General features: G+C 37.3%; 1 protein-coding gene and 1 non-coding gene across 6 annotated transcripts in view; both read right to left on the bottom strand.

Annotated features, from left to right (window-relative positions):
- Positions 1-236: 236 nt before the first annotated feature.
- On the bottom strand, positions 237-346 carry LOC136162150 (U6 spliceosomal RNA). Its single transcript, XR_010661988.1, has one exon. It is a non-coding gene; the product is annotated as a U6 spliceosomal RNA (small nuclear RNA).
- A 5,659-nt stretch (positions 347-6,005) lies between these two features.
- KIF5B (kinesin family member 5B) overlaps positions 6,006-20,056 on the bottom strand; it is a 49,306-nt gene continuing 35,255 nt past the window's right edge. Inside the window, exons 16-26 of one of the 5 annotated variants that reach the window (XM_065921196.1) lie at positions 18,385-18,573; positions 17,149-17,266; positions 16,351-16,412; positions 16,145-16,254; positions 14,995-15,096; positions 14,200-14,260; positions 14,019-14,090; positions 13,557-13,661; positions 12,275-12,491; positions 11,654-11,818; positions 6,006-8,445 (exon numbers count right to left, since the gene is read on the bottom strand). In XM_065921196.1, coding sequence (XP_065777268.1) covers positions 11,688-11,818; positions 12,275-12,491; positions 13,557-13,661; positions 14,019-14,090; positions 14,200-14,260; positions 14,995-15,096; positions 16,145-16,254; positions 16,351-16,412; positions 17,149-17,266; positions 18,385-18,573 — 1,167 coding nt within the window. In that variant the 3' untranslated portion in view covers positions 6,006-8,445; positions 11,654-11,687. The remainder of the gene's footprint in view (positions 8,446-11,653; positions 11,819-12,274; positions 12,492-13,556; positions 13,662-14,018; positions 14,091-14,199; positions 14,261-14,994; positions 15,097-16,144; positions 16,255-16,350; positions 16,413-17,148; positions 17,267-18,384; positions 18,574-20,056) is intronic. The other 4 variants (XM_065921194.1, XM_065921197.1, XM_065921195.1 and 1 more) reach the window with 4 other exon arrangements.

Below are 20,056 nucleotides of genomic sequence, written 5' to 3'. Positions count from 1 at the left end.
TGTTTATTTTACCACAATTAAAACAAAACCTACTTCTCTTCCAAATCTTCGATATTTGGAAGCATGCATTTCATGAAGAAAGAAGTACTTTTAAGAACTGCTGATTTCAGTTAGAGAGCCTGTGGATTTCTTTTCACAAAAAATCAGTGATTATGAAGGCTTAATTTAAAGTAAGCCCTTCAGATGTAATCTATGTCTCTCTCTGTATTTTTTGAACTCAGAGAAACATGTTACTCAAAAACATGTAACGCTTCATGAATTGGTGCGTCACCCTTGTGCAGGAGCCATGTTAGTTAATCTTCTCAGTTTTGTTCTAATTTTTAGCATATGTCCTGCTGAAGTAAACACCAGATGTTATAACTCTAGACAAGATTACTTGACATCACAGAAATACAGAGCAAGGGGCCTAACAATCACCTTGAGGCTTTCAAGCGTTTTTCTACAAATGAACAAGTTGAATTCTAGGTTGGGTCAAGAATCTGGGACTAGCTTCTGAAGCCATCCTCAGAAGAGAACCACCTGATGACGGAATACAAGTAGAATCCTGAAAAGTCAAACGTGCCTAAAAAACTTTATACAAAAACAGTGATTCCCCACACCCCAAAGAAAATCTAACAGGGGTCCCATGCCCCACCTCACCTCTTTCTCACTCTGCAGACACAGCCACTTTTTTTTTAATTGACAAAATTAGAATTTACTATTTTAATGAAACATATTTTTTTCTAAAGTTACCTCCGTTTTTTTTCATTTTATTTTTTAAAATTTAATTTTAATTGGAGGCTAGTTACAATATTGTAGTGGTTTTTGCCATACATTGACATGAATCAGCCATGGGTGTACATGTGTCCCCCATCCTGAACCCCTCTCCCACCTCCCTCCCCCTCCCATCCCTCTGGGCTGTCCCAGTGCACCGGCTTTGAGTGCCCTGTCTCATGCATCGAACCTGGACTGGTGACCTATGTCACATGTGGTAATATACATGTTTCAATGCTATTCTCTCAAATCATCCCACCCTCACCTTCTCCCACAGAGTCCAAAAGGCTGTTATTTATATCTGTATCTTGCATCTTGCATATAGGGTCATCATTACCATCTTTCTAAATTCCATATATATGCATTAATATACTGTATTGGTGTTTTTCTTTCTGACTTCTCTGTAAAATAGGCTCCAGTTTCATCCACCTCATTAGAACTGATTCAAATGTGTTCTTTTTAATAGCTGAGTAATTTTCAATTGTGTATATATACCATAACTTTCTTATCCATTCATCTGCCAATGGACATCTAGGTTGCTTCCATGTCCTTCAGCTCAGTTCAGTTCAGTTCAGTTTAGTCGCTTCCATGACCTAGCTATTGTAAATAGTGCTGTAAATGAACATTGGGGTACATGTGTCTCTTTCAATTCTGGTTTCCTTGTTGTGTATCCTCAACAGTGGGATTGCTGGGTCATATGGCAGTTCTATTTCCAGTTTTTTAAGGCATCTCCACACTGTTCTACATAGTGGCTGTACTAGTTTGCATTCCCACCAATAGTGTAAGAGGGTTTCCCTTTTCTCCACGTCCTCTCCAGTGTTTACTGTTTGTAGACTTTTGGATAGCAGCCATTCTGACCAGTGTGATGGTTCCTTATTGTGGTTTTGATTTGCATTTCTCTGATAATGAGTGATGTTGAGCATCTTTTCATGTGTTTGTTAGCCATCTGTATGTCTTCTTTGGAGAAATGTCTATTTAGTTCTTTGGCCCATTTTTTGATTGGGTCATTGATTTTTCTGGTATTGAGCTGCATGAGCTGCTTGTATATTTTTGAGATTAATTCTTTGTCAGTTGCTTCATTTGCTGTTATTTTCCTCCCATTCTAAAGGCTGTCTTTTCACTTTGCTTATAGTTTCCTTCGTTGTGCAAAAGCTTTTTAGTTTAATTAGGCCCCATTTGTTTATTTCTGATTTTATTTCCATTACTCTGGGAGGTGGGTCATAGAGGATCCTGCTGTGATTTATGTCAGAGAGTGTTTTGTCTATATTTTCCTCTAGGAGTTTTATAGTTTCTGGTCTTACATTTAGATTTTTAATCCATTTTGAGTTTATTTTTGTGTATGGTGTTGGAAAGTGTTCTAGTTTCATTCTTTTACAGGTGATTGACCAGTTTTCCCAGCAACACTTGTTAAAGAGATTGTCTTTTCTCCACTGTATACTCTTGCCTCCTTTGTCAAAAATAAGGCAGACACAGCCACTTTTCATTTTGTTTCATCTCCAAATTCCTGCTTATTGATTACTCATGATTGAGTGATACCAGTTGTCTTATCCTGTGGAAGATGAAGCTTGAACCCTCTTTCACCATGATCAACACACATACACACATATACCACTCTTCTCAATAAGGTCGTGTTGTATGTTCAGCTATCAATCCATGCTTCCATTACTATGATGCAATGTGCCAATTACAGCTGAGTTATGTAATACACTATGGTGACTTTTCCTTTCTTGCTTATCAGGATTCTTTATTTTTTTGGCACTTATTTAAAAACAAATTTAATAAAATTTTTTAAAGTTAGTTTCTATGTACAAGATATTGACTCTATTTCTCGTGTTGCACAATTCATCCTTAAGCTGATCTTATACCCAATAGTTTGTGCCTCCCACACGCCCCTACTGGTAATCACGTGTGTGTTCTCTATACCTGTGAGTCTACTTTTTTTGGGGGGTGGTGGTTATACTTAAGATTCTTCTTTGAATCAGTAATTCTTTTTCCCCTAGTGTTCTGTGTGCCAATCACTTTACCCTAAACTCGTCTTCAGCTATAAACCTTTTTTTTCTCAAAATCTTCAAACACATCCGTCAATCTGTTCGTCTTGGAAACATAACTCTGGCAGTCTTGACTGGGGTGCTCTCATCTGGACTGGCTGTTCTTGATGCTCTCACCTTGATAATCCCCTTCTTTTGTATGTCCCACATCTTCCTCTTTCCTCACTTGGTTGAGGAATAGCTCCCCAATAAAGATTTTTTGGCTGTGTTGGGTCTTCATTGCTGCACTTGAGCTTCCTGTAGTTGTGGTCGGTGGAGTGCAGGGTTAGTTGCTCTGCGGTATGTGGAATCTTCTTGAATCAGGGATCAAACCTGTGTCTCCGGCATTGGCAGGCAGATTGCTAACCACTGGACCACCAGAGAAGCCCTTAGAGTTAGTTTTTTAAAATGTCTTCTTCCCCTTTCCTAGTCCCACTTCCCTCCGTATTATTTTCCTTGTTTGATTCTCTCATCCTAAAGACTTTCTTCACATGCCTTGTGATCCTTGGCTGTCTGTGCAAATGTAGGGTGGGGACATGATGAAGCTGACCTGAAGCAACTGGTTCATGTGTTGACTGGCAATTCTGAAACGACAATTCTTTGGTTACTCCCTCTACAGCTGTCAAATTTTTCACAATCTTCTAATCTGCTGGTAATCTAATTTCAGGTAACCAAGCAAGGCGAAAAGGTTGAGGTTCTAAATTTTTTTTTTTTTTTCTAAATATTCTTATCACAAACGTTCATATCACCCTCCATATCAGTCCAGGTCTGCAGGGATTAACTATAAATGGGTACAGAGAATTTTCAAGACTACTCTAGGGCTAAAGGAGAGTACCTAGGGAAGAAACAGCCTTGAAAGGGGCCTCCTCCCAGTGTTTGCGGTTCAGATCTCATTGCAAAGGTGTGGTTGCTGCCCACGGGATGGGGAAAAGGCTTGCTAGGTTTCCCAGGCTACAGCTGGTCCAGTCATTAGGCAAGCGGGATGCAGGTAGGCCAAGTCAAGATACTGGCTGGGACTGGGCAGAAGGAAACACCTCCGCTGGGATCTAAGTGGTTTAAGGCCACCTACCTTCCACCCCTGACCATTGATCAGGTGGACAGGATATGCCTGTGTTTGCTGAAGGGCAAACACACAGAAGACCCAGCCTGCTGCCAGAAAGGTGGTCACATGACCAGTGCCACAAGCTAAGGGACTGTGCACCCAGGGTGCCCCCACACTGACACCCCCTTCACGTCACTGACGACAGGATGGTATTAAAGAAGAGGCAAATCCCAGACTTCCCTGGTGGTTCAGTGGTTAAGAACCCACCTTCCAATGCAGGCAGGGGACACAAGTTCAATCCCTGGTGGGGGAACTAAGATCCCATGTGCCTTGGAGCAACTAAGCCCATGCCACAATTAGAAGCCCGTATGCCACAACTAAGACCCAATGCAAGTATGATTAACAAATATTAAACAAAAAACCAAATCTAAGAGGAAACCAAAGCATGTCAAAGCTGAGAACAAAGAAAAGAAACGCTGAGGGCCCAGTTCACTGCCCGTGTTGGCCACCGTTATCAGTCTACTGGGGCTGTTGAAACCAAGCACCACAGACAAGGTAAGGTAATTAAGAGATGGATGGCTTGAGTTTTGGAGGCTGCAAGCTGCAATCCAGGGTGTGGGCAGGGTTGACTCCTTGTGAGGGCTCTCTCAGCCTCTCCTTGGTTTGCAGATGGCCATCTTCTCCCTTTTCCTCCTCTCTGTGCATGTAAAAAGTCTTTTAATAAAGGTAGATTTGGAGGAGAGGCAACATGTTATCACTAACTGGCACACTCGTTTCCAGTATGTCACTCTACCCTCGACTATTCCTGGCTCTTCATCCAGACACCCTCTCCTTTACCCTCTCTAAATAGTAAACAAACAGAATCACACTGGCACGTTGGAGAGCTGGTTGCCAAGCTCTGCCGCAATGAAGTCAGCACCCAGGGGCCAAACTGCTTTCTGGTTTAGATGGACTTTCAAGTAGACCCACTTCAGGCTACTTTTATCCCTACTTCCAGACCTACCGAAGGTCATGTTCATGACCACTGAGGGGTCTTCTGGAGGTGGGGGGGAATACTAAGATGCTTCTTGGTATAAGTCAGGTGTCTGGGGTCTGCTGAGGTTGCTTTCCTGCTCCAAATGTTACTGCTTGCTGTCTCCTGGTCTGTGAGGCTTTATGCTTTATAAATTAGTAAATACACCTTTTAATGTACTCCAGTATCCTTGTCTGGAAAATCTCATGGACAGTGGAGCCTGATGGGCTGCAGTTCATGGGGTCGCAGAGTCAGCCACGACTGAACAACTAACACTAACTTAAAGCAAAGTAGCAAAGCTAATAGGGAGAATCCCCTCAAACTCTTCCTCCTAACAGTGCTATCTCCCATCACCACTGTACTTTGATCACAACTAAGAGATCAGCCAGCACATCACTGCTAACAGACTTCACCATTTTTTCCACTGATCTTTTTTAATTTCGGCTGCGCAGGGTCTTCACTGCTGTGCAGGCTTTTCTCTAGTTGCGGAAAATGGGGGGTTACTCTCTAGTTTTGAGGCACAGGCTTCTCACCGTGGTGGCTTCTCTTCATGTGGAACACAGGATTAACAGATGTGGTGCTCAGGCTTAGCTGCTCTGCGGCATGTGATATCTTCCCGGATCAGGAATTGAACCCCTCCCCTGCATTGGCAGGTGGACTTTTTTTTTTACCACAGAACCAAAAGGGAAGCCCCAAGCGATGTCTTTTTACTGTTGCAGGGCTCAACCCAGACCACCACACCGCACCACTGCATCTAGCTGTCAAGTCTCCAGAGTCTCCTCAGATATGCCTCTCCTGGCTTTCCATGATCTTGACACTTTGGAAGAAAGAATCCTGGCCAGGTATTTGCTAAAATGTCCCTCTATTTGGATTGTGTGGTATTTTTCTCATGATCAGACAGGGGTTATGGTTTTGGTGGAAGAATAAGAGTGACATGTCCTTATCACATATCAGGCTACAGTAAAGTAAAATAACTGAGACTGAGGATTCACTTCTAGCTCTTAATTCTTTAGCCTATTTAATACTTGATATTCAAAGCACATGCAATTCATTAGGAAACAAAATATACTGAATATAATGACACACTAGTGATTATTCTGTCAAGAAAAAAGGCCACGTGGTCATGTAAAATCAACCTGATATATCACTGAATCACATTTTAAGGAAGTCATTGCATTTCAAAAACTTTTTTCCTCTTTATTTAAACATAAAAGACATTTACAGCATGCAGGTTAACTTAAAATTATATGGCGTCTTCCCAAACCAATTATCTCTGCATGTATCTTCAAGCACTGAAAAGAAACCAATGTATTCCACAGGCAGACTCAGACTCTTCTATCATCTCCTGCCAAATTGAGAGTTACACACAGTAGTTTTCTTAAATTAGGCAAATAATTTAACTGATCACCATGAATAAATATTACTTTCATTTCACTGAGTTTCTTTTCTGAACCATTTATTAATGCCATTCAGAAGAACATTAATTTATTCAGCCAAAAAAAAAAAAAGACTGTAAATTGAAATAAGTATCAATGTTCCAGATGACCAGAAATTTTCATTTATAAGAGTAAATGCTGTGTTTAATGACCTACCATAGCAAAAGCAGTTCAATTAAAACAAATTTATGAAATTCTCTGTACATTTTGTGAAAGTCTGAAATTATAAATAGAAAAAAAACACTGAGATATTTTAAAAACCCTAACATTGTGTATTCTGAATCACACACTAGTTACAATTCATTGTTTGTTACACAGCACCAATACCTGTGATACATCTTACAAGAAACTCCCATATTCAGACAAAAGAGAGAAAAAAATTTCTGCTTCATTTAAGAATATTGCCAAAAAAAAGCAAGCTTTCATTTGAAAACAAAATACAAATGTCTGTGTGAATGCAGCCAAACATTTCTTTATTTAGAAAACTATCATCACCAACAGGCGGTAGCACTGTTCTTAGTTAACTGCATTGCTTCAAACTTGCCGCTCTACAAGTTTTCCTCTCAATTTTTGGAGTGTTTCTTTTGATCAAGCCTAAAAACAATACAATCATTTTAAAGGTTGCTGCAGATCAGAACAGCAAGGATTTTTGACTGTTAAAAAAATAAATAAATTTATCTTTTAAATCAAAATTATTATAAAAGTGGAAATTACAATAGTTAAGGAAATAGAAAAATAAGCCAATTATGATCTGAGTCTTCTGACTATGGCTCCAAATTTAATACAAATATCTGTATATAAAACTTTTTCAAAAAGTTAATTCTGCCACCCAGATCCTAACAGAACTTTCCAGCTTTCTCCTCTGAGTAACTTTACACCCCCAGTCTTTGCAAATTTCTGCTAACACAGTTGCAGTTACCCACTCCCAATTGGTGAAGCAAATATTGAAATCTCTTTCCCTATTACTTTTATAGTTTCTAAAATAAACTGTTGACTTAGTTTAATCATCTGAGGAAGAAGTGGCAAAAACAGATACACATAATTACAAAATTACCAGCTACTGCCAACAAAATAATTTGAGGATTATTAGTGACTTGCAAATAATTTACTACTCCTAGATTAAATAAGAAGTACGTTATAGTGTATGATTTAGTGTAACAGGTTAAAGATACCTCAGGGATTTTTAGACCAAAATTTACCTATATATTTATAAATTCACCATATATTTGTCCTGTCCTTCCATGTTTTCTCAATTTCCAAAAGCTATAAATTTAGATCAACCAATACAGTACTAACAATATAAAATTATGTTTAATCCTAAAATAGCCATATCTAAGTTCATTTTATTATATTAAGTTGACAGATCATTATCCGTCCAACTCTCATATTAACTAACAGGTTCACAAAGCAAGGTGTTTCCATTCCATCAAGCTATGGGAAGAAGAGGAGTTTCTTTTCCAAACTGTTTTTCTTAAACAAAAGCAAAAGATCTGCTTTTGATAGTGTGAAATATTTCTATTCAAGATAATTCAGCAATAGGCATTTCACAAGATAATTAAGTAGCCTTGCCCAGTCTCATGTGTCTAGTTAGGCAGTTTTAAAGGTTTCAGTGCACAAAGAGTAGTTTTCAGAAGCAAACTTCAGAGATGATGCACATAATTTTAACTCTGAAGTCATTTCAAGGGATTTTTAAGTACAGTACTGACCTGATATAATTTGTGGGCATGTAGTGTTGTAAGTGGTAAAATTTAAGACATTTAATCTAAAAGTTCCATTTCCCCTAAAATAAGGTATTATAAGAAAAGAAAAACAAGCAGTAGCAGCTAGGTAACTTAAACTGAGATTAAAAAATAAACATGAACAAGTACAAAAAGCACAGTCCTATATGATACAGTTAGCTTGGCACAGTGAAGACTAAATTTAAGACATGAAAGACAAACTGTGTAATAAATAGGGCCACAGTTGTAAACTGTCGTTTTTCCCTCCTAAGACACCAAAATTGCACTCTAGTTGTGTTGGGAAGCAGCAGAGTTTACAAGAAAAGTGGGTAGGAAACAGCTGTACAGGCCAGGTACAATTTATACACTAAAAAATGTTTTAATTCTAGAGTTCCCAAGGGATACAGGCTACAGTCATTGAATTATGTCCTCTTCATACTTCAATTACTTTTAACACCTGAAGATGGAAGAAAACAGAGAAAATATTTTTTATACAAAACTTGTGTTTGAAAAGAATGAAATAAAATATACCAATTAGTTTAAAAACAGTTAGCCAACAGCTTTGACTACTTCCCCCAAAACTGAAAAGACTGCAACAATGAATGATTTGATTTCTTTTCCTTTTAGTTGTCTCCTAAGCAGAGCTGTCTAGGGACAGTATAATACTGAAAGGAAGTCAACCCTGCATTTGCTTTTACTTACCCCAAGACCTATGAGTAAGCCGATATATAAATTAGAGTTGTTTTTTTTTTAAAGAAAAAGATGGCCAATAAAATGCCGGCCAGTAGACAGTCGTCAGTGATATTAAGTCAAGGACCACTAATTAACTAGCAATGTTACATACATGGTAGCTGTGAAAAACAAAAAGGGGTGGGGTGTACCAATAAGCACGAAGAACATGTGCTACGGAAAGCAACAGTAAAATAAACAATCCCAGAGACTTCCCCTGTGGTCCAGTGTTAGGACTGGGCACTTTCACTGCTATGGCCCAGAGTTCAATCCCTGGTCAGGGAACTAAAATCCCAAAAGCCGTGAGGTGTGGCCAAAAGAAAAAAAAAAAGTAAAATAAAACAAAAGTAAACAATCCCAGTAGGAGTTACCTGGAGGCATCCTTGTAATCCACTGCCTATTCACCTCTGTGTTTATTAGAAAACCTCAACCTGTCCAAAGCATCATGCAACTAGAAGAACCAACCAGCCACGTAAAACTGGGTACTATGAGTATCACTATCATTCATACATTACCATCTCTCCCCAAAATAAATCCAGTGTTTTGAAATGCTTTTCTTAATAATTAATAATAACCATTATCCTTTGGACCAGCAATGAAACAAACCTGTATGCAATCATAGTTACAGTAATTTATAGTTACTTCCAAGTCTTGAAAACCTGTGTTAGCTAGGTTAGTCAACTCCCTCAAGTACTTAAGTGCTATCATTACACTGGATCAGCAATCTGCTGCTAAAACCTAGCTTTACTTAACAAAAGTCATGGACTATGCTCTCTGCAAATGAGTCAGGAGTTCCAAGTTCACATGTGAATTTTAATGTGAGGACAATATCCAAAACAGATAAACTTTTACCTGTATTTATTTATATTTATCCTTTGAAAATTCTTTTGCCCACCTCCGATTTCAGAAAAGGCAGCTTGCATCTCCTCAGCATCTGCTCTGTACTAGGTAGTGATGCCTTAACTTGTATAATTCTCAAGAATGACTTTCATTTTATTAATAAAGAGGCTCAACAAGTTATTAATCCAAAGGGGGAAAAACAGAGGCAGGAAAACCACTGTAATGTCTGCTGATGTGACACAATATTAAACACATACCACCTACAATGCAATCCTGTAAAAATGTGTGCAAGAATTCAATAAATGCTTTTAATAACAGGGAGCAGAGGAACACAGCAGCTACATCTAGAAACAACCAAACACACCAGAGGTGTCACATGCGCCAGAAAATTGGCCTTTTCTATTTAGTAAGTCAACGTCATTAAAAAAAAAAAAAGAGAGAGAGTGGGGTGTTATTCTAGATTAACAGAGACTTAAGGCAAATAACCTAATGTAAGCATCGGTTCTGGATTACTCCCTGGTTTAGACAAACCAGCTGTAAAAAGACTTAAAAATCAGTAAGTAATCAGAAGATTCCAAATATAGATTTATACATTAAAAATATTTTGTCAGTTGTGATAATGTTGAGGCATATAGAAAAATGTTTTATTTCAGAGATACATTAAGTGAGTCATAAACTTCATAATTTACTTTTATGCTTAAGAATTTTTAAAAAGGAGTGAAAACAAAAAAGAAATCAACTGTTAAAAAAGTAATTTGCTCAAGTTCATAAAAGTAAAAAAATAAGAATTCAAACTTAGGTGGGACTCCAATATCCATTAACTCTTTCACTGTACCACTCTCTTTTGAAACCTCTACTATGTGGACAAAAAATTATATTAAATTTATGGAAATGTGAATTCTCCAGAATGCTGCTTAATATTCTACTCAAATTGCAAGCCAATACTGTGCAAAAATGACAAAGTAAAAACAAGATTAAAATAAAACAACTTCAGTGTTTGTCAGAAACAAAACCAGCTAACTATCTCATAATTATATTATATTTTTTAGTTTCCTTAGTTTCCAAACCACCTACACACTTGGGACTTGCTAAGAATTAAATCTGATAAAATATTAGGCAGCTATAATTAGCCATGTTGTATTAAGAAAATGTTCACAATATATTGCCAAGTTAAAAAAGCAGGCTATCAGCATATTCAGAATAGCATAGTATACTGGTAGTATGTTATAGTTATTTACATTTTAACCTTCCTAATTTAAAGAAAGTTCCAGAAAGATATAAATATTGGGTGGTATTTCCAGATATTTATCTTCTTGCTTTGTGATAATTGTCTATCCTTTGATAGGGTGCAGCTATTGAATTTAAAAAGAAACAGAAAGAACTCATAAATCAGTCATAAAAACCACTCACAATAGTAAAATGGCAAAGGACACAGAAAAAAAAAGTATATATGGGCCAATAAATATATGAAAAATTCAAATTCATTCATAAATCAATGAGATGCTTATTCCAGCCTATTAAACTGGACATTTAAAAACTATTAATACTGGCAAAGATGCAACAAAATAGACAGGGTCCTTGGCTACAATACAATTTAGCATATTCATTCAGAATAGCAGTGTGTTAGTATGTGTCAAGAATCTTACAGATGTTCACTTTCTTGTGATTCCACTTATGGGAATCTTCTGGAAATAATCTGAAAGTAAGGACGTATAAAAACATGTTTCATTACTTCAAATTTCATAAATGAAAATTTCAATACTGGAAAATTCCACGTATGAAAAAATTAACATAATTAAATATCCAGTAAAATAGCCATAAAACCATGGTATTTACACTAGATAATAGTAAGAGCTTTAAAAAAATGACCCAATATTAGGTTAAAAACAGTAAGAACACAAATTTGAATATGCAGATATTATGATCTGAGTTATGAAAAATCTCTAAAGGAAACCATGGTTAAGTTACTTTCAGAATCCCATATGTAAAATGAAATCATGCTACTAATGTTAGAATCCAAAAAAGTATTTAACCACCAGTGGCTGAACACCTCCCATGGACAGTTGTGATTCAAAAGCCAGAGAGAGATCACAAACCAGAGATCACAAACCCGTGCGTGTCGTGGGGAGCTTACACCGGCTTGCCTCCTCCACCTCGCACAGCCACCGGCTGGCTGTTCTGAACAAACGCACCTCCTCCACGAATCGCACTTGGATGAGTTGGAGAAGCTGCCGGATGTTGCCCGGGACGAATAGGTTTAGCTAGTATGAAAAGCAAACGCTTACTTTAGAATAAATATCACACAACCACAATGACTTACTAAGTCTCTTCTCTTTATTTACAACAAATTCCCAAAGGTTTTTTCTTTGGCTTTTTGTTTCTCAGCAAATCCTTCCATCTCTCTTTTTCTTTTCAATTACATCCTTTTGTCAAGGACCTATACAATCCTTAGAAATCTTGTTGAAAGGTTAAATTCACTAACCTATTAAAAACCTTATTAGTTTCTCTAAACCTGACCAGTCTTGCTCATTTAGTTCTGACTTAGCTCCTTCCCCTGTTAAGGTGCTATGCCTCAACACTCTTCACTCCCAACAGTGCCACCCTCTGGTAAACTAGAAAATGTAACAAATACCATAGGACAAATCAGATTTCATTCTCAAGTAAATACAAATACTCAAACCAAAGCAAAGTTTCACAGTTTTATTGTGCCCACTAACCAATCTGTGCAGAATGTCCTCTTCTGGCCATATTCTTTGATCTGACTGCTTCCTTTATACGATCTACTTCCTGCTGATAGCGTTTGCGATCGCGAGATGCATTTTCTTTCGCTTCTTTCAGCGCAGACTCCAAAGCTTTCACCCTCTCAGCTGTAGCTCTGAGTCGCTTTTCCAGCTTAGGGAGCTCACAGCGAAGATCTGCATTATCACGTACCAGCTAAAGGCAGACACAGAAAACAAGAATTCTGGCTTTACTGATGATTTGAAAAAATATAAACATTTCATAACTTCTCTTGGGGGAAAAAAACAAAAAAACACTACATTTTATGTTAAGGTTTTCCCACAGCTAGTTTAATTTAGGCAGCAATATGCAGATAATACATATATCTCTAAATACACTCACATGTCTCCCCCCAAATATAATTTCATTCAATATTGAGGGGCTGGTGAGACTGTTCTTTCCCCCATGACAATACGTTATAACATAGCATTATATCTCTTCATTAAGAGACTCATCTGGTGGACATGAAAATCCTTTTAGATACAGTAAGACCCACAAGTAAACGTAACCTTAATAAGTCCTTAGTAAGAGCTGAAAGGCTGACATTTCCTGAATCTCACTCTAGCGCAAACACCAGGTCTACAGGAACAAAGGCATACAACAATTAAGTATGCCAGGAGCTTAAAAAATAAGTAACTGAATCACGTTATCAAGCCTTAATAAAAGAAAAAAGTGAATGAAACAAACAAACCCCACAGTAAGTATTCCTCTTTTTTGGGAGGTCACACTGTATAGCTTGCGGGATCTTAAGTTCCCTGACCAGGGATCAAATCTGGAACCCCCAATAGTAGAAATGTAGAGTCCTAACCACTGGACTGCCAGGGAAGTCTCTATAAAGAAAAAAAATGAACTGCCTTGTTATATTATATATTTCACACTCTGAGGTATTAAATGTATGAAGACCAAAAAAAACCAACACCAACCTTATTTTAACTTAAAGACTTGTCTCCCAGAGATTTAAAAATGAGCATGAATAAATTAAGGAAACTGAGAGACCTGAAGCCCTACCAGGAAAATAACAACCTGTCTTTTACTGGCCTCTTGATAAAAGGCTGTTAAAAACAGTAACTAACATAAAAATTGCTAGTGGTTTATTTATAATTAATTGCATGACAGAGTAACAGAATGGCTCAGGGTATGAAAATCCTTAGGACTCTTAAGATTCAAATGCTTGTCACTCCTCAGTTTTTATTGCAGCGACAGTGGAAGACTCTTTATTACCTGTTTGTGGACTTTGGTGAGTTGTTCCAGATTATTTTCAAGAAAGGAGATTTTCTGCTTCTGAGCAGCACTGCCTCCAGTGTCATCTGAATCAATCTCGGCACTCTAGAAAAAGATCAATCAATGCTATGAAAAAATATTACTGGATCAAATAAAAGGTCTAAGTTTAACTACTATCAAAAGTGTTAGGACAATGTAAAGTTATTTCACTTTTGAATACAATTACACACAGAAAGCACTGCTGTAAGGCAAAAGGAGAGGGAGCGGCAGAGGACGTGATGGTTAGATAGCATCACTGGCTCAATCGACATGAATTTGAGCCACCTCTGGGAGACAGGAGGTCAGAGGAGCGAGGTATACTGCAGTCCATGGTGTTGCATAGAGTCAGACATGACTTAGTGATGAACAACAAAAACAGTAAGCAGCATTACATAAGTATTCACCCTGGTATTATTTTATCACCTTTTTAACCCTGGTGGCCAGGTCCTGAACAAAGAGCTTCCGCAGGTTGTGTAGAGTCTGAAGTTCCTTTGCCTTGAATTAAGAAATAAGTATTTTTAGAAGCTGGTCTTCAAATTTACTAAAACCAGGGGAAGAATCCATTAATATCCCCCAATCCTATTTATTTCCAAGTTTTTCTTACCACTGTCTCTTCCAAACCTTTCAGGTCTTGTCTTGCTTGTTCTCGTCTATCTTGCATAACCCTGAAGAGTAGAAGAATATACAAATACAATAAATATGGGCTCAACTTTGAGTCCATAAATTCTAGTTTTATTTAGCACAAATATTCAATCAAATATTTTTATATGACAGGATCAATGCTTAAATTCATATACGAAAAAGATCTTATTTTGAGAAAATTTACCAATGTTTAGTCTTTCAAAGAAATTTCTATATGCCTTATAAACTTCTAAAATCTATAGGTTATCAGGAAAGAACTGTCATAATATAGCAATGGGAGAGATGAAAGACCATGTGGCAGAATTTAAGGAATAAGGAATGGCTCTTTCTGAATTTTAGAATATGCATTATCATATAGCATATCAGAAACAACTCTGGCTAATGGAAAATTACAGATTATAAATTACTGAAGACAAAAAAGAATGTGTTTTTATGCAAGATCAAATCTGACAAAAATTCAGTTTTTGTGGCAGATCCTGAAATCTAAACTTCTAAATGTCACGCTTTAGGTTTATTTTTATGATGGATCTTGAAGTAATCTGAATGTTGATTATCAGTGAAATATAAGACTCTGCTTTCACTAAAGAATGAACTGCATGTTTTTAGGTATAAATCAAACCAACTCAGAGGGTTTAAGAAAAACACCCCTTAGCCTACACAAAGTGAAACATTGATCCACTAAATATAACTGAGAGCAATGCCTGTAATTCTCTAATTTAGTTTTTATTTTTACACCTGAATCAAAATGTCTACTCACGTAAGTTCATGTAGTTTTCTGCTCTTTTCCTGATCTGTAGCTTTCAACTTTTCATGTTCTACTCTCAGGCGTTCTTGCTCTAACATCATTTTCTGGTTTTGGCTGACAAAATAAAAAACACCTCACAAGATCAACATCATCATTTTCTGAATGCTGTAATTAAAAATGTTCAAAATCTTAAATTCTGTAGTCTCACCATTCACATACACCAGGCCTCCTCTTTTAGGCTGCCATTCACAGAGGCAGAAATATCATATGGCTACATTCAGCCATATGATATTTTTCAGTTTGGTTTGAGACCATATCTTGATTTTGTATGTTTCATTCTCCTGAATTCTTTCCCTAAATTCATTAACAAAAAGTTCCATGTCCCAAGCTTTGTCATCAATTTTTGTTATTCTCCTTTGCCTCCTACTCAAATCATGATTTGGTCAAAGACCTCAAATTTCTATCAATTCTATGCTATATGTGTATGGCTGTGGAAGTAAGAAAAATATGTTGTAGAAAAACTAAGACAACCACTTCTATTAAAAGAAACATTTCTAAAACTCACAATTTTCATAAAGTTTTTCTCAGGAATTCCCCGGTGGTCCAGTGGTTAAGAATCCACCTTGCAATGCAGGAACTTGGGTTCAAATCCTTGGTCAGGGAACTAAGATCCCACATGCCGTGGGGCAACTGAGCTCTCATGCCTCAACTAGAGAGCCCGAGTGCTACAGACTACAGAGGCCAGACTCCCTGGAGCCATGCACCACAATTAGAGAAGCCTGCATGCCCCAAACAAGAGCCAATGCAGCCTAAAATAAATAATTTTTTTAAAAAAGCGTATTTTTAAAAAACGTTAAGGAAAGGATCTGGAGAAGACAGTGATGTGTATCTGAAATAATGGTTAAAGTTGGGGAGTATTTTTCTTTTTACTGAATATCTATATCAAAAGACCTAAGAAAAATTTTCAAAAACTTCCACTGGGACTAGAAGTTCTACTCACAAATGAAGATTCTTTATTTTCAAGTCAAATATTGTTTCAAAGAAAAATGCAGGTTAGAAACATTAGAAATAAGGATATATTACCCACCAGTGACCTTTTTTCCTGTCTAAAGAGTTAAGTCTTAAGTTTCTATTACCTCAGAAGAAAGGAAAGTACACTTACTCTTGAAGATCAGTAATAAGTTTTTCTTTTGCCTCGACTTCATCTCTCAAACTACTAATTTGTTTTTGATGAGTTTCTCTGTGGCTTTGGATCTGCTGTTCAACAGCTTGCTAAAATAATTGGGGGAAAAGGATTTTAAGTCAGATTAATCATGATTAATAATGATGAATTAAAACCATTAGAGTCCAATGGTACACCAAGCTTACCTTAACTTCATTTGCCGTCTGAACCTTATTCAAGTGCTCCTTTTCCATCTCATGCACTTTCTCTGTTTGGGTGGTAAGAGAAAATAGAAGAGAGTTCTTGAATCAAACCAAGGGGCAAATGGGTTTTATGAGGCTAGGTTCCTTAATGGGCTCTCTCTGGTGGCTCAGTGGTAAAGAATCCTCCTGCCAACGCAGGAGACATGGGTTAGATCCCTGGATGGGCAAGATCCCTTGGAGAAGGAAATGGCAACCCACTCTAGTATTCTTGCCTGGAAAATTCCATGGACAGAGGAGCCTGGCGAGTTACAGTCACAGAAGAGTCAGACATGACTAACTGACTAAACAACTTTCCTTAACAGTACTTGACTTTAAATTACCCAAATGCCACAAAGTAAATTTTACTCAGTACATACTGATTAGTAACTGTAGCTATGTTCTTTGTATTGATACTATGGTTTCCTTTATTTTCTTTGCCAAATTCTGCAATAGATGGGCTAGCATGTGGTAGGGAAACAAGACAGCTTTTTAAGTCCCTTGTGTCAGGACACGTGCATGCAAACGCGCAAACACACACAACTTAGAAATTGGACACTTCCATATTCAAAAACAATTTCAAAAATATGTTTCAAAAAAAAATATGTTTCAAAGCCACACTAAAATGTAATATTTACTATTCCAATTGGTCTGTATTCTTACTAGTGTATTCTCCATCAGTGTGAATATGTTTACTACAATCATACTGAAGTCAGTAACAGTTTATAACATAGATGTAACTCATGAATAACTGGAAGAGGGTACCTTGTGCTCGAAGCTGGACTAGCTCTTCACTGAGGGAATCAACAGACTCCTCCAGCTGTCTTTTTTTTTGCTCCACATTTTGAAGATACTCAGTCAATGATTTGATTTTGGCTTCGTGCTTTTGAGGAAAATAAACTGTTATGAAGTGGAATAAAACCTCTCATACATACTCAGTTGTTCAGAGTATTTGAAAGTAGGCAAGATTTATCAATATATTAAACATAAATAAACTTACAGAACAAAATACTTAAGACCAAAATGTTCAGGGGCAAGTTTTTTAAAATGATAAAAGAATTTGATCAATGAAATGGTCATCTGTGCAGTTTCTAACACTTACAAAATAAGACACTTTAAAGGCTGATTACTTTGTTAACAAAGGTCCATCTAGCCAAGGCTATGGTTTTTCCAGTGGTCATGTATGGATGTGAGAGTTGGACCAAAAAGAAAGCTGAGTGCTGAAGAATTGATGCTTTTGAATTGTGGTGTTGGAGAAGACTCTTGAGAGTCCCCTGGACTGCAAGGAGATCCAACCAGTCCACCCTAAAGGGAATCAGTCCTGAATATTCATTGGAAGGATTGATGCTGAAGCTGAAACTCCAATACTTCACTGATGTGAAGAGCTGACTCATTGGAAAAGACCCTGATGCTGGGAAAGATTGAGGGTAGGAGGAGAAGGGGACGACAGAGGATGAGATGGTTGGATGGCATCACTGACTCAATGCATAGTGGTTTGGGTGGACTCCGGGAGTTGGTGATGGACAGGGAGGCCTGGTGTGCTGCGGTTCATGGGGTCGCAGAGTAAGACATGACTGAGCGACTGAACTGAAGGCTGATTTCTCAGGTAATATTCTGTTATCTTCAACTAACATTAACCTCTACCTTTCTCCTCCAATTCCTATCCTGCTGAATGATCTCATCCATTTAGTTGCCAAAGCCATCTAACTGGCTCTGCAGTTTTGCTTATGCTAGAATTATTCCAGATTCTTCAATAGTCATCAGTCACAGCTTTCTAGTAAATTCCTATACTTAACATATAGATGTCACCAAATATAACCCAGTTGAATCATTCATGTTATCACACTGCAGCTAGAGTAGGAAAAAGTAGCTGAATTAACTGCTTAATGTTGCTACTCAAAATAACCTACAAAAGGTCATTTTTCTTAGAACTCTAACAGTAAATAAAATTTATATGTGGCTGTTCAAAAAATTGAGGAAGGTTTGTTTTGTAACACATACTTGAGAGATACGAAGCTGGCATGCTGCTAACTCCTTTTCATTTTCTTCCATTTTTTTGTTGCTCTCAGTTTGTGTGCTTTCTAACTGTTTGCAGCGTTTTACCATGGTTTTTACTTCTGACTTCATTTTGCTAATGTAGAGCCTTGCAACAGTGAATTCTTCATCTATCATGCCAGTTCCCTCCGGCTGCTGTGAGAAAAGGAGAAACAGAAATGAAAGATAAAAAAAGTCTTTCTTGGTGTGTGTTTACCCAATTAGGTTCTAAAATCTTAAACAAAATTAAATACTTTTAATATTACTCAATATTTGTAGGAAGCTTGGAATTTTTTAATTAAATAGTGTTTTTACTAAAGGGTAAGTAAAGGAGAGCTTAATTTTTGCCTTATCTTCTAAACTTAACTTTTAACACACGTCTACAGGGAAGAAAAATGTAACATATAAACAAACAAAACTAATGAACTCTACCTCTTTCAATTTGTGGATTTCTTCCTCAAAGGTGCTCAGTAAATTTACTGTTTATATGTAAGTCCAGTTCAAAACTTAACAAATAATGACGTTTAGGTGGCTAGAAAAGAATGACTTCCTCACTAAGGAGGAACTGTGGTTAGGGCACATTTCTTAGTAACTTTCATGAGTTTCATTACAAAATTCCAGTACAATATTCAGTGTCAAAAAATAAAGAAGCTCAACCAGTGGTTGAGTGGTTAGGACTCACTTTCACTGCTGGAGCCCAGGTTCAATCCCTGGTTGGGGAACTAAGATCCTACAAGCCACACAGTATGACCAAAATAATTCCCCAACCGAAAAACATAAAAATAAAAAACAAACAAAAATAGAGCTTGACCCTCCCACTAACATCTGGGACAAGACAAGGATGCTTACCCTCACCAGTTCTATTCAACATAGTACTGGAAGTTCTAACCCGCATCAATCAGACAAGAAATAAAAGATACCCAAATTGAAAGGAAATAGGTAAAACTGTCATATGTAGATAATATACTATATATAGAAAACCCTAAAGAATTCACACAAAACCTAGAATTGATAAAATGAATTCAGCAAGGTAGCAGGATACAAATTAACATATAGAAACTGGTTGCATTTCTAAATCAAAACCACAATGAGGTACCATTACACGCCAGTCAGGATGGCTGCTATCCAAAAGTCTACAAGCAATAAATGCTGGAGAGGGTGTGGAGAAAAGGGAACCCTCTTACACTGTTGGTGGGAATGCAAACTAGTACAGCCACTATGGAAAACAGTGTGGAGATTTCTTAAAAAACTGGAAATAGAACTGCCATATGACCCAGCAATACCACTTCTGGGCATACACACTGAGGAATCCAGATCTGAAAGAGACACGTGCACCCCAATGTTCATCGCAGCACTGTTTATAATAGCCAGGACATGGAAGCAACCTAGATGCCCATCAGCAGATGAATGGATAAGGAAGCTGTGGTACATATACACCATGGAATATTACTCAGCCGTTAAAAAGAATTCATTTGAATCAGTTCTAATGAGATGGATGAAACTGGAGCCCATTATACAGAGTGAAGTAAGTCAGAAAGATAAAGAACATTACAGTATACTAACACATATATACGGAATTTAGATAAATGGTGGCGATAACCCTATATGCAAAACAGAAAAAGAGACACAGAAATACAGA

This window comes from Muntiacus reevesi, chromosome 2, assembly GCF_963930625.1.
Source record: "Muntiacus reevesi chromosome 2, mMunRee1.1, whole genome shotgun sequence".
Taxonomy (NCBI): domain Eukaryota; kingdom Metazoa; phylum Chordata; class Mammalia; order Artiodactyla; family Cervidae; genus Muntiacus; species Muntiacus reevesi.
This window is presented reverse-complemented; position numbering and strand designations above follow the sequence as displayed.